General features: G+C 31.1%; 2 protein-coding genes across 5 annotated transcripts in view; both read left to right on the top strand.

Moving 5' to 3' along the window:
- Positions 1-1,861, top strand: part of dck (deoxycytidine kinase) — a 32,175-nt gene extending 30,314 nt beyond the window's left edge. The window contains exon 7 of the mRNA XM_061966548.2: positions 592-1,861. Coding sequence (XP_061822532.2) covers positions 592-618 — 27 coding nt within the window. The 3' untranslated portion in view covers positions 619-1,861. The remainder of the gene's footprint in view (positions 1-591) is intronic.
- A 3,317-nt stretch (positions 1,862-5,178) lies between these two features.
- LOC133610360 (electrogenic sodium bicarbonate cotransporter 1-like) overlaps positions 5,179-14,395 on the top strand; it is a 105,375-nt gene continuing 96,158 nt past the window's right edge. For 3 of the 4 annotated variants that reach the window (XM_061966549.2, XM_061966551.2, XM_061966552.2), the window contains exon 1: positions 5,180-5,413. In XM_061966549.2, the coding sequence (XP_061822533.1) occupies positions 5,394-5,413 (20 nt within the window). In that variant the 5' untranslated portion in view covers positions 5,180-5,393. Of the gene's footprint in view, positions 5,414-14,395 lie in introns of all 4 variants that reach the window. The other variant, XM_061966553.2, reaches the window with a different exon arrangement.

Genomic DNA, 14,395 nt, shown 5'->3' with positions numbered 1-14,395 from the left:
TGGTTGAGTGTTCCTTAGGATGACATTTTCATACAGCATGATTATAAAACATGATTACCTTAAAGTATGATTCACATTCAGAATGTTCCATCCTTCTATATATGGTAGTTGGAGTTGCAGACAACTTCATTACTGCTAAAAAGAAGTTTTCAGTAATGTCACAGAAGATGCAGGATTTGCTTTAACATTTAAGTGGTGAAACTTCCTATAAGAGGACAGCTGTATTCTGAGGATCATGTCATTTTTTTTTTAATTTTCCTCAGTAGTGACGGTCAAATTTGTGTGAATTATGCAAAATGATTTCAATTGGGTCCCCATGAACCATATTAACTATTTTTCCCCATGGTCCCCAGTAAGAATGATCAGCACATGACTTCATCAATCCAGAGATTTATAGACGTGTATGAGCTAACTAGGCAGTGGCCATTTTACACCATTTTTTTGTATGCCTCCACAACCTGTAGAAAGGGTGGTCCCCACAAGTGATGATCAAAAACTTGGTCCCCATTCCAAATGATAACCAGTATGTGTGTTGGTTTCATTCATTGTGACTCCAAAGTGAAAGTCTGTGCTGTGTGCTTTGTGTTCCAGGTGAAAGAGTTCCTGACCACCTTATGAGGACCACTAAAGAAGATGGGAACAAAGCACTATTTTTCATTTTAACTATGAAATTACCTTGTTTTATTTTTTTATGATTACTTGTTGCAATGACATTTTTCTATTTTTTAGCATGAACTCCTCTGTGTATATTTTAAAAGCAATGCTGTGTGTGTGTGACAATGAAATAAATTTAAACGACAACAATTTGTTTTCGGGAAGACAATACAGACCTTTTGTCAACTTTGACCCACTGCTGTTGCTTTGATATCGCTCAACATTTGATTCAGAGCTGATCTCATACCCTTCTTACCATGCAGAAACGTACCGGAAACAATTTGGTAAAAATTCAAAAAAAGAAAATATTTATTAAAGTAAAATATTGCTCATTATAAAATATTTTTCCAATGATAATAATAGTCAATAAATAATTCTTACAGTATAGATTAGGGAGGGTATGGCGAAGCCACGCCCCCTCCAGCTCCATGCGGACCTGAGTGACGTGTCAACAGCCTGTATTCACGTCCGCTTTCTCACAATATAAACAGGGTGCCTACCCAAACACGTTATAACTGTAGAATGATCGAGGGCGAGTTCTTGGTTTCTTATGTGGGTTTATTGTTAGGCAGTTTTATTAACGTCCTCCCAGCGCGGTAACAACACACAACAACAGCAGTCATGTTTTATTCTACCGTAAAGCAGTTCGTCTGCCGTAAACAGCAATGTTGTTGTAATATATTGAGTTGGAGGCAATAACCAGGTGAGGTGATGAAGTACGTCTCTTTACTGTAGACTTCAGAACAGACTCACACACTTGACGTCAGGTGCGCAACACCACGTAAATCGTTGGCCAACCAAAAAGTAACCCCAGTACGCTATAGCCATCATTCACCAGGAGATGGCAACAGACAAACATAGATCACTCTATTACATTCCTCCCCTTTTAGAAATGTAGAAGTTACTCAAAATAAATAAACAACCCAACCAAAAAATGCAGCAGCTCAATTAAAAAACTGTACTTAAGCCACATTATTTTTTCTTTTCTTTTTTAGTACTGAACTCTTAACCCTCATTTGTAAACAATAACATGCTTATTATACAAACAGTATTTGTACACCTTTAACACAGATTTTTATACTGTCTTCAGAGATTCAGTTTTTTTGGTGGTACTCGAAACCTTTCTGGGTACCTGCGAAAGGGTGTTCGCATATATATATAAGGGTGTTCAGCGTGGTTAGAAAAATAGTGACAGAGAATAGAACAAGGATGGACAATTCAACCCTTAACTCAACAATGAGTAGATGAGTGTTATGTGTGTGTATATGTGTAAATAAATGAACACTGAAATTCAAGTATTTCTTTTATTTATATATATATAATAAAATAAATATATATATATATATAGCTAGAATTCACTGAAAGTCAAGTATTTCTTATATATATATACATATATATATATATATATGAAATACTTGACTTGGTGAATTCTAGCTGTAAATATACTCCTCCCCTCTTAGCCACGCCCCCGCCCCGACCACGCCCCCCACCTCCCGAAATCGGAGGTCTCAAGGTTGCCAAGTATGGGGTTGCAGGTTCGCTCCCCGCCTCTTGACATCCAAATCGCTGCCATTGTGTCCTTGGGCAAGACACTTCACCCTTGCCCCCGATGCCGCTCACACTGGTGAATGAATGAGTGATAGGTGGTGGTCGGTGGGGCCGTAGGCGCAAACTGGCAGCCTTGCTTCCGTCAGTCTACCCCAGGGCAGCTGTGGCTACAAATGTAGCTTACCACCACCAGGTGTGAATGAATGATGGGTTCCCACTTCTCTGTGAGCGCTTTGAGTATCTAATAATAGAAAAGCGCGATATAAAATCTAATCCATTATTATTATTATTATTAGATTAAAATGTTAAAATTAAATGTATTAGTATTTATTGTCGTTTAAAAATACTGCTCATTTTAAAATATTTGCTCCAATAATAGTCAAATAATACGCAGTATTAATAAAAATTTGAAAATACCTTAATATGTTTGTTAAAATTATACTTCTTTATATCATTTTTTGTTGTTTTAAACATATTGCTCATAAAATATGTTTCCAATAATAAAGTCAAATGATACATGTAGTATTATTTAGAATAGTTCAAATACCTCAATGCGTGTTAAAATTATGTTTTAATATATTTTTTGGTTTGAAAAATATTGCTCATTATAAAAGATGATTAAGTCAATAGATAATACATATAAAGTATTAAAATGTTAAAATTGTATTTTTTAATATTATTTTTGTTGTTTAAAAATATTGTGCGTTATAAAATATCCATCCATTTTCTACAGCTTGTCCCTTTCGAGGTTGCGGGGCGTGCTGGAGCCTATCTCAGCTGCATTCGGGCGGAAGACCCTGGACAAGTCGCCAAATATGTTTCCCATAATAGTCAATAAATAATACATACTGTATTAAGAAGGTTAAATACCTTAATGTGTGTTACAATTAAATTGTTTGAAAAATATTGCTCATAAATATTTTTCCAATAATAATGATTAGGCCATTAAATAATACAGTATTTCTATTAAAAATGTTAAAATACCTTAATAGGTGTTAAAATTATATTTATATTATTTATTGCTCATTACAAAATTGTTCCGATGAAAATGTAGCAAAAAAAAATACATGTTTTTTATTAGAAATGTTAAAATACCTTAATATGTGTGTTAAAACTGATTTTTTTAAATCCAATTTTTTTGTTTAAATTTTTACTAAAATTATCTTCCGATAACATTGAAATCAATAAATTAGAATTTTGTAAGTCAAATTACCAAAATATGTGATGGAGGTAAATATAAATACTGTGAATATGGACGTTAAATTACCAAGAACATTTGAAAAAAAAGTATTTCATTACAGTTATTTTCTAATTTAATTTAAATTAATAATTAAAAAATAGAATTAAACAATATAGATCTAATCAACTTTGTTTTTCTAAATTACCAAACGTTAAGTTACCAAGGTAAATAACCAATAACATTTGAAAATGGAAAAAAAGTTTGACTTTAAAAAAGTCATTACAAAAGTTTTTTTGTTTAAATTTTTACTAAAATTATCTTCCGATAACATTGAAATCAATAAATTAGAATTTTGTAAGTCAAATTACCAAAATATGTGATGGAGGTAAATATAAATACTGTGAATATGGACGTTAAATTACCAAGAACATTTGAAAAAAAAGTATTTCATTACAGTTATTTTCTAATTTAATTTAAATTAATAATTAAAAAATAGAATTAAACAATATAGATCTAATCAACTTTGTTTTTCTAAATTACCAAACGTTAAGTTACCAAGGTAAATAACCAATAACATTTGAAAATGGAAAAAAAGTTTGACTTTAAAAAAGTCATTACAAAAGTTTTTTTGTTTAAATTTTTACTAAAATTATCTTCCGATAACATTGAAATCAATAAATTAGAATTTTGTAAGTCAAATTACCAAAATATGTGATGGAGGTAAATATAAATACTGTGAATATGGACGTTAAATTACCAAGAACATTTGAAAAAAAAGTATTTCATTACAGTTATTTTCTAATTTAATTTAAATTAATAATTAAAAAATATTATTAAACAATATAGATCTAATCAACTTTTTTTTTTCTAAATTACCAAACGTTAAGTTACCAAGGTAAATAACCAATAACATTTGAAAATGGAAAAAAAGTTTGACTTTAAAAAAGTCATTACAAAAGTTTTTTTGTTTAGATTTATTTTTAATAATTAAAAACATTGCATTAAATAATATACATTCAATTTATATATATATTTTAAATATATAAAGCACCAAGCATGTCATAGTGATGAATAAAAAACTTGAATATGTGTGTGAAATTTTGAAAACAATGAAAATTGTAAAAATCTAAAACATTGGTGAAAATAAACACAATTAGGAAATTAAAGAGCCAACAAAATAGATTTTTATACTCATTTTAGAGTGCTGACATTGTTTTTCATTTATTTTAGGCAATGACATAAAAAAATAATAATTTTAAAAAAAAGTACAAAGTTGACAAGACGTAATAATATAAATTAATATAGTGCATAAGGTAATGTATAGTATGTAATGCATGATTGTTCAGTTTTGCCTGAAAGGGAGTGGGAAGAAGATAATTTATTTAATCCCAGTTCTCTATTCAGTGATTATTCACATTAGTTTCACTCTTACTTTGGTTAAGGATTATAATACGAATGTTGTATCATAGTGGCATTACCACAGGTAACACTGTAACAATAATTTGTATCAACAATGTAGGAATAATGAATATGCCAACAATGGTAATAGACAACATAGCAAAATGGTAAGTAAAAGTAAAGTTTCGGTGATTAAAACTGTCCTCCAGTAGATGGCGCTCGTCTTTGAGTTTTTTTCCCGTTTGTTTTACGAACACTTTCTGTAGAAGTTTTCCGCGTGGACTTTTAAAGGAATATCTCCATTCACCTAAAAACCAACGGTGTCCATTAAAGAGTGAAAGTGTGTGAGGAAGGTGTGACCACGCCCCTGCGTGACGTCACCCAGGAGGCGGGATGACACTTGAAATATGGGAAGAAGACGCGCCGCGTCCCCGCAGCAGAGCGAAGACTTTAGTCCCGGAGGATGACACCACCTGGACGACACCTGGACACGACGAGGACGAGCGCCGGCCGCCTGTAGCCGCGACCCCGGGACCGAAAACCACACCATAGTGCGGCTGCCTGAGGTCGTCGACCCCCCCAGTCCCAATACAAGAAGACTGGTTTGTGGACTATGACGTCAGAGAAGACCAAGTAAGTTTGCTCTTCTTCGCCCCTCGCTGCCACAAGGGACGCTAATCGGCGTTAAAAGTGAAAATGGACGAACTTTAGGACTCTTGCGCGCCTAATTGTCCGCCTGGGGGGGAAGACCACGCACCTGGAGTCGGGGGCTTTAGCATGCTAGCATGTTAGCATTGTTTACATGCGTCCGAAGAGGTGCCGCTAATCGCTTTTCCTTCAAGCTGTCAGCGTCCATTAAGGCGCGGGCAAAGTCACGGCGGGGCGGGAGCGCGCACGCCCTCTGCGCGTTCCTGTTGGAACTAACGAGTGAGCACGTGGTGTTTTAGTGCCAGGTGTCCCCCGCCTCGGGGTGGGGGGGGTAACTTACTAAAATACCCCCCCTGCTGGGCGCGCGTCATGACGCAAGCGTTTGCCAAGGCGGAAACGTTACGTGCGCGCGCACGTTCCTAGAGTGCAAGTGCACGCGTGGCGGCGCCACATGACCCCCACCCCTTCCTCAAGTTAAAAAAAAAAAAAAGAAACATTTTAATAAGTGCAAAGTGATACCCCCGTAACCACGCCCCCTTGCCGATGACCCACACAAGTAGCTCCTCCCACTTATATCTCCCTTGCCTTATTGTAACATGTCTTCATTTTGATCGTCTTGTCTGACGTGTTCCTGAACGCAGCACCGCTTCCGTTTTTGTTTTTTTTGTTTTTTTTAACCCCCAGGGAGAGCAGAAAAGTCAGTGTCAGGGTCAAACTGTGACCGTCGTAAAAAAAACAAAAAAAACTTAAGTCACATTTTAGCATAAGTCACTGTCGTGCAGTGTAAAAAGAAGTGAACCTCGCTGACTTTTAAAAGCACGTGCTAAAAGTGTAAAAGGAAGTTAACTGCTAATAACAGATAGATAGATGTATAGTACTTTATTGATTCCCTCAGGAAAATTTAAATTCCAGCAGCAGTGTACAGAATTGAGATCGAATTTAAAATGGAAATAAATAATGGGAAAATATTACAATAAGAATAAAAATAAAAAGCAACAATGAGAATAAAAATATTCCAGTAAAATAAGAATATAACAAGAGAAGCTAGGCAGTAGTGACCATGTTATGAAAAAGTTATTGTTATTGTTAAAACCCTCATAATGTTCCTTTCTAATGAGCCTTTACAACACTTTTAGCAATCTTAAAAGTGTAAAACAAAATTAATTGCCAATAAAACCCTCATTATGTGAATTAGCCTTTTGAACACTTTTATCCGTCTTAAAAGTGTAAAAATAAGTTAACTGTAAATAAAACTCTCATAATATTAAAATTAATGGGACTTATCAACACTTTTTAGCTGTCTTACGAGTTAACTGCCAATAAAACCCTAATACAATTCATTTTAAAAAGACTTTTAGCTGTGCTGATAGTGTAAAAAGAAGTTAACTGCTAATAAAACCCTCATAATGTTCCTTTCTAAGGAGCCTTTTCAACACTTTTAGCAATCTTAAAAGTGTAAAACAAAATTAACTGCCAATAAAACCCTCATGATGTGAATTAGCCTTTTAAACACTTTTATCCGTCTTAAAAGTGTAAAAATAAGTTAACTGTAAATACAACTCTCATAATATTAAAATTAATGGGACTTATCAAGACTTTTTAGCTGTCTTACGAGTTAACTGCCAATAAAACCCTAATACAATTCATTTTAAAAATACTTTTAGCTGTGCTAAAAGTGTAAGAAGAAGTTAACTGCTAATAAAACCCTCATAATGTTCATTTTAATGAGCCTTTTCGACACTTTTAGCAATCTTAAAAGTGTAAAACAAAACTGCCAATAAAACCCTCATGATGTGAATTAGCCTTTTAAACACTTTTATCCGTCTTAAAAGTGTAAAAATAAGTTAACTGTAAATACAACTCATAATATTAAAATTAATGGGACTTATCAACATTTTTTAGCTGTCTTACGAGTTAACTGCCAATAAAACCCTAATACAATTCATTTAAAAAAGACTTTTAGCTGTGCTAATAGTGTAAAAAGAAGTTAACTGCTAATAAAACCCTCATAATGTTCATTTTAATGAGCCTTTTTGACACTTTTAGCAATCTTAAAAGTGTAAAACAAAATTAACTGCCAATAAAACCCTCATGATGTGAATTAGCCTTTTGAACACTTTTATCCGTCTTAAAAGTGTTAAAATAAGTTAACTGTAAATAAAACTCTCATAATATTAAAATTAATGGGACTTATCAACACTTTTTAGCTGTCTTACGAGTTAACTGCCAATAAAACCCTAATACAATTCATTTTAAAAAGACTTTTAGCTGTGCTAAAAGTGTAAAAAGAAGTTAACTGCTAATAAAACCCTCATAATGTTCATTTTAATGAGCCTTTTCGACACTTTTAGCAATCTTAAAAGTGTAAAACAAAATTAACTGCCAATAAAACCCTCATGATGTGAATTAGCCTTTTGAACACTTTTATCCGTCTTAAAAGTGTAAAAATAAGTTAACTGTAAATAAAACTCTCATAATATTAACATTAATGTGACTTATCAACACTTTTTAGCTGTCTTACGAGTTAACTGCCAATAAAACCCTAATACAATTCATTTTAAAAATACTTTTAGCTGTGCTAAAAGTGTAAAAAGAAGTTAACTGCTAATGAAACCCTCATAATGTTCGTTTTAATGAGCCTTTTCAACACTTTTAGCAATCTTAAGTGTAAAATTGTAATATTAATTAGCCCTTTGAACCCTTTTATCCGTCTTAAAAGTGTAAAAATAAATGAACTGTAAATAAAACTTTCATAATATTAAAATTAATGGGACTTATCAACACTTTTTAGTTAACTGCCAATAAAACCCTAATACAATTCATTTTAAAAAGACTTTTAGCTGTGCTAAAAGTGTGAAAAGAAGTTAACTGTTAATAAAACCTTCAATGGTAATTTTAATGAGCCTTTTCAACACTTTTAGCAGTCTTACAAGCGTTATAAGAAGTTAGCTGCCGATAAAACCCAAATAAAGTTTATTTTAAGAGATTTTTTCAAATCACTTTTAGCTATTTTAAAAGTGTAAAACTAAATTAACTGCCAATAAAACCCTTATTGTGTTAATATTAATTAGGCTTTTGAACACTTTTAGCTGTCTTAAAAGTGTAAAAAGAAGTTAAAACTGCAAATAAAACCCTCATGTTAATTTTAATTGGCCTTTTCAACAATGTTAGCAGTCTTACAAGCGCAGAAAAAGTTAACTGCTAATAAAACCCTCATAATGTTCATTTTAATGAGCCTTTTCAACACTTTTAGCAATCTTAAAAGTGTAAAACAAAATGAACTGCCAATAAAACCCTCATGATGTGAATTAGCCTTTTGAACACTTTCATTCGTCTTAAAAGTTTAAAAATAATTTAACTGTAAATAAAATTCATATAATATTAAAATTAATGGGACTTATAAACACTTTTTAGTTAACTGCTAATAAAACCCTAATACAATTCATTTTAAAAAGACTTTTAGCTGTGCTACAAGTGTGAAATGAAGTTAACTGCTAATAAAACCCTTAATGGTAATTTTAATGAGCCTTTTGAACACTTTTAGCAGTCTTACAAGCGTTATAAAAAGTTAGCTGCCCATAAAACCCAAATAAAGTTTATTTTAAGAGATTTTTTTAAATCACTTTTAGCAATCTTAAAAGTGTCAAACAAAATGAACTGCCAATAAAACCCTCATGATGTTAATATTAATTAGCCTTTTGAACACTTCTGCCTTAAAAGTGTAAAAAGAAGTTAACTGCAAATAAAACTCTCATAATGTTAAAATTAATGGGACTTATCAACACTTTTTAGCTGTCTTACAAGTGTTATACGTTAACTGCCAATAAAACCAAAATAAAATTCATTTTAAAATGACTTTTAGCTGTGTTAAAAGTGTAAAAGGAAGTTAACTGCTAATAAAACCCTCATAATGTTAATTTAATGGGCCTTTTCAATAGTTAGCTGTCTTACAAGCGCAAAAAAAGTTAACTGCCAATAAAACACTAATAAAATTAATTTTAAAGAGACTTTTAAAACACGTTTAGCTTTGCTAAAAGTGTAAAAAGAAGTTAACTGCTAATAAACCCTCATGTTAATTTTAATGAGCCTTTTCAACACTTTTAGCAATCTTAAGTGTAAAACAAAATTAACTGCCAATAAAACCCTCTTGATTTTAATATTAATTAACCTTTTGAACCCTTTTAGCTGTCTTAAAAGTGTAAACAAGAAGTTAACTGTAAAGAAAACTCTCATACTGTTAAAATTAATGGGACTTATCAACACTTTTTAGCTGTCTTACAAGTGTTATACGTTAACTGCCAATAAAACCCTAATGCAATTCATTTTAAAATGACTTTTAGGTGTGCTAAAAGTATAAAAATAAATTAACTGCTAATAAAACCCTCAAAATGTTAATAATAATTAACCATTTGAACACTTTTAGCTGTCTCAAAAGTGTAAAAAGAAGTTAACGATTAATAAAACCCTCATAATGTTAATTTTAATTGGCCTTTTCAACACTGTTAGCTGTCTTACAAGCGCAAAAAAAAGTTAACTGCCAATAAAACCAGAATAAAATTCATTTTAAAGAGACTTTTAAAACAGTTTTAACCGTCTTAAAAGTGTTTTAGCTTTCTTACATGCGTAAATTGAAGTTAACTGCTAACAAACCCTAAACTGTTAATTTTAATTTGCCTTTCCAATAAAACCCAAATAAAGTTTATTTTAAGAGATTTTTTAAAAATCACATTTAGCTATCTTAGAAGTGTAAAACTAAATTAACTGCCTATAAAACCCTCATGATGTTAATATTAATTAGGCTTTTGAACACTTTTAGCTGTCTTAAAAGTGTAAAAATAAGTTAACTGTAAATAAAACTCTCATAATATTAAAATTAATGGGACTTATCAACACTTTTTAGTTAACTGCTAATAAAACAATTGAACAATTCATTTTAAAAAGACTTTTAGCTGTGCTAAAAGTGTGAAAAGAAGTTAACTGCTAATAAAACCCTCAATGGTAATTTTAATGAGCCTTTTCAACGCTTTTAGCAGTCTTACAAGTGTTATAAGAAGTTAGCTGCAGATAAAACCCGAATAAAGTTTATTTTAAGAGATTTTTTTAAATCACTTTTAGCAATCTTAAAAGTGTCAAACAAAATTAACTGCCAATAAAACCCTTATGGTGTTAATATTAATTAGCCTTTTGAACATTTTTTACTGTCTTAAAAGTGTAAAAAGAAGTTAACTGCTAATAAAACCCTCATAATGTTAATTTTAATGAGCCTTTTCAACATTTTTAGCAATCTTAAGTGTCAAACAAAATTAACTGCCAATAAAACCCTCATGATTTTAATATTAATTAGCCTTTTGAACCCTTTTAGCTGTCTTAAAAGTGTAAAAAAAAAAAAAGTTAACTGCAAAGAAAACTCTCATAGTGTTAAAATTAACGGGACTTATCAACACTTTTTAGCTGTCTTACAAGTGTTATAAGTTAACTGCCAATAAAACCCTAATGCAATTCATTTTAAAATGACTTTTAGCTTAGCTAAAAGTATAAAAATAAGTTAACTACTAATAAAACCCTCATAATGTTAATTATGGGCCTTTTCAACACTGTTAGCTGACTTACAAGCGCAAAAAAAAGTTAACTGCCAATAAAACCAGAATAAAATTAATTTTAAAGAGACTTTTAAAACACGTTTAGCTGTGCTAAAAGTGTAAAAACAAGTTAACTGCTAAAACCCCTCAAAATGTTAATAATTAGCCTTTTGAACACTTTTAGCTGTCTTAAAAGTGTAAAAAGAAGTTAACTGTTAATAAAACCCTCATAATGTTAATTTTAATGGGCCTTTTCAACACTGTTAGCTGTCTTACAAGCGCAAAAAAAAGTTAACTGCCAATAAAACCAGAATAAAATTCATTTTAGAGACTTTTAAAACACGTTTAGCTGTGCTAAAAGTGTAAAAAGAAGTTAACTGTTAATAAAACCCTCATAATGTTAATTTTAATGGGCCTTTTCAACACTGTTAGCTGTCTTACAAGCGCCAAAAAAAGTTAACTGCCTATAAAACCAGAATAAAATTCATTTTAAAGAGACTTAAAACACGTTTAGCTGTGCTAAAAGTGTAAAAAGAAGTAAACTGTTAATAAAACCCTCAAAATGTTAATAATAATTAGCCTTTTGAACACTTTTATCTGTCTTAAAAGTGTAAAAAAAAGTTAACTGTAAATAAAACCCTCATAATGTTAATTTTAATGGGCCTTTTCAACACTTTTAGCTGTCTTAAAAGTGTAAAAAGAAGTTAACTGTTAATAAAACCCTCATAATGTTAATTTTAATGGGCCTTTTCAACACTGTTAGCTGTCTTACAAGCGCAAAAAAAGGTTAACTGCCAATAAAACCAGAATAAAATTCATTTTAGAGACTTTTAAAACACGTTTAGCTGTGCTAAAAGTGTAAAAAGAAGTTAACTGTTAATAAAACCCTCATAATGTTAATTTTAATGGGCCTTTTCAACACTGTTAGCTGTCTTACAAGCGCCAAAAAAAGTTAACTGCCTATAAAACCAGAATAAAATTCATTTTAAAGAGACTTAAAACACGTTTAGCTGTGCTAAAAGTGTAAAAAGAAGTAAACTGTTAATAAAACCCTCAAAATGTTAATAATAATTAGCCTTTTGAACACTTTTAGCTGTCTTAAAAGTGTAAAAAAAAGTTAACTGTAAATAAAACCCTCATAATGTTAATTTTAATGGGCCTTTTCAACACTGTTAGCTGTCTTACAACCGCAAAAAAAAAGTTAACTGCCAATAAAACCAGAATAAAATTAATTTTAAAGAGATTATGAGGGTTTTTTTAGCAGTTAACTTCCTTTTACACTTTTAGCACAGCTAAATGTGTTTTAAAAGTCTCTTTTAAAATGAATTTTATTCGGGTTTTATTGGCGGTTAACTTTTTTTTGCGCTTGTAAGACAGCTAACTGCCAATAAAACCCTTTTTTAAAATTGTATTAATCGTCTTACAATTGTAAAAAGAATGACAAAACGATGATAAAACAGTTTCAAGTTAATACCAAACGAGAAAGGTGACTTTGAGACCATTTACGAGGTTTACACACACATCACCGACAAAAGCCAAAGAAAAAGGCAAAAAAAAAAAAGTCCATCCTTTTGAAGTTGTGTGTTTTCAGGGCGTATTGTGACGTTGAAAGGAATATTTGGATTGGGGTATTGCGTCACACTGTCCACGTTTACGCAACAGTAGGAAGTGGTGCACAAAAAAGAAAGTATCCGACAGTAAGTCAGTAAAGAGCTGAAGATGATCTCTGATGACCCCGCCTCCTCCTTCTCCTCCTCCTCCTCCTCCTCCGCCTCCTCACGCAGAGCAGCTTGATCCCGCCTCAGTAGGTCAGCATGCAGCATGCAGCGGGCTGCTCGCTTTCATTAAGATAAGATACAAAGAAGATTTAGTCATTCATAGGGTCTTATCTGCAATATGGCTTCATGCACAAAGCGCCGATGTGCGTGCGCGCGGAGACTTCCAGAACAGCGTGGACTTTGGTCTTCACGGGCCATGAGGCTGCAACCTGAGCCTCCTCTTTCTCTCCATGAGGACCCCACACTTTTCTCTGTGCCACATGACCCACAACCCTTACAGGCTCCTCCTGAAGGAGGATGCTTCATAATAATAATTATCATCACTATTATTATTACCTTTCTGGACTGACACTTTATGTACACCCATCAAGTCTACTTGGCCATTTATTTGATTAAAATTAGTTTAATGTTTAATTTTGTGTGTTTATTTATTTATTTATTTCCACTTTATTGAATTTATGAGATTAAATAGATTATCAAATGTTTCAATAAATTATAAATTTTTTAAATCACTTTATGTACATGCATCAAGTGTACTTGGCCATTTATTTGATTAAAATTAGTTTAATATTTAATTTTGTGTGTTTATTTATTTTTTTCCACTTTATTGAATTTATGAGATTAAATAGATTATCTAATTTTTCAATAAATTATAACATTTTTAAATCACTTTATATACACGCATCAAGTCAAATTGGCCATTTATTTGATTAAAATTAGATTAATATTTAATTTTGTGTGTATTTATTTATTTATTTCAATTTATTTAATTTATGAGATTAAATAGATTATCTAATTTTTCAATACATTATAACATTTTTAAATCACTTTATGTACACGCATCAAGTTTACTTGGCCATTTATTTGATTAAAATTAGTTTAATATTTAATTTTGTGTGTTTATTTATTATTTTTTTTCCACTTAATTTAATTTGAATACAGTGAAAATAAATAAATAAACACACAAAATTAAATATTAAACTAATTTTAATCAAATAAATGTCCAAGTAGACTTGATTTATTAATTTTTTTTCCCACTTAATTTAATTTAAATAAAATGGAAAAAAAAAGTAAACACACAAAATTAAATATTAAACTAATTTTGATCAAATAAATGGCCAAGTAGACTTGATAAAGTGGGAAAAAAATAAACACACAAAATTAAATATTAAACTAATTTTAATCAAATAAATGGCCAAGTAGACTTGATGCGTGTACATAAAGTGATTTAAAAATGTTATAATTTATTGAAAAATTAGATAATCTATTTAATCTCATCTATTTAATCTCTTTTTTTTTTCACTTAATTTGAATAAAGTGAAAATAAATAAACACACAAAATTACATATTAAACTAATTTTAATCAAATAAATGGCCAAGTAGACTTGATGCGTGTACATAAAGTGATTTAAAAATGTTATAAATTATTGAAAAATTTGATAATCTATTTAATTTCATAATGTAACTGAACTATTTATTAAGAAATGTATTATTTATTATTTGTGAAGTAAATTGTGTGCAAATAGAGAACAGGAAGTTGTTGGGGTTTTTTTGTTTAGTAATTGCTATGAAATGGAAAAGGGGCAGGATTAAATAAGCTCTGCTTCTTC

This window comes from Nerophis lumbriciformis, linkage group LG11, assembly GCF_033978685.3.
Source record: "Nerophis lumbriciformis linkage group LG11, RoL_Nlum_v2.1, whole genome shotgun sequence".
Lineage (NCBI taxonomy): Eukaryota > Metazoa > Chordata > Actinopteri > Syngnathiformes > Syngnathidae > Nerophis > Nerophis lumbriciformis.
Note: the sequence above shows the minus strand (reverse complement) of the source record. Positions and strands in the feature narration are given on the sequence as shown.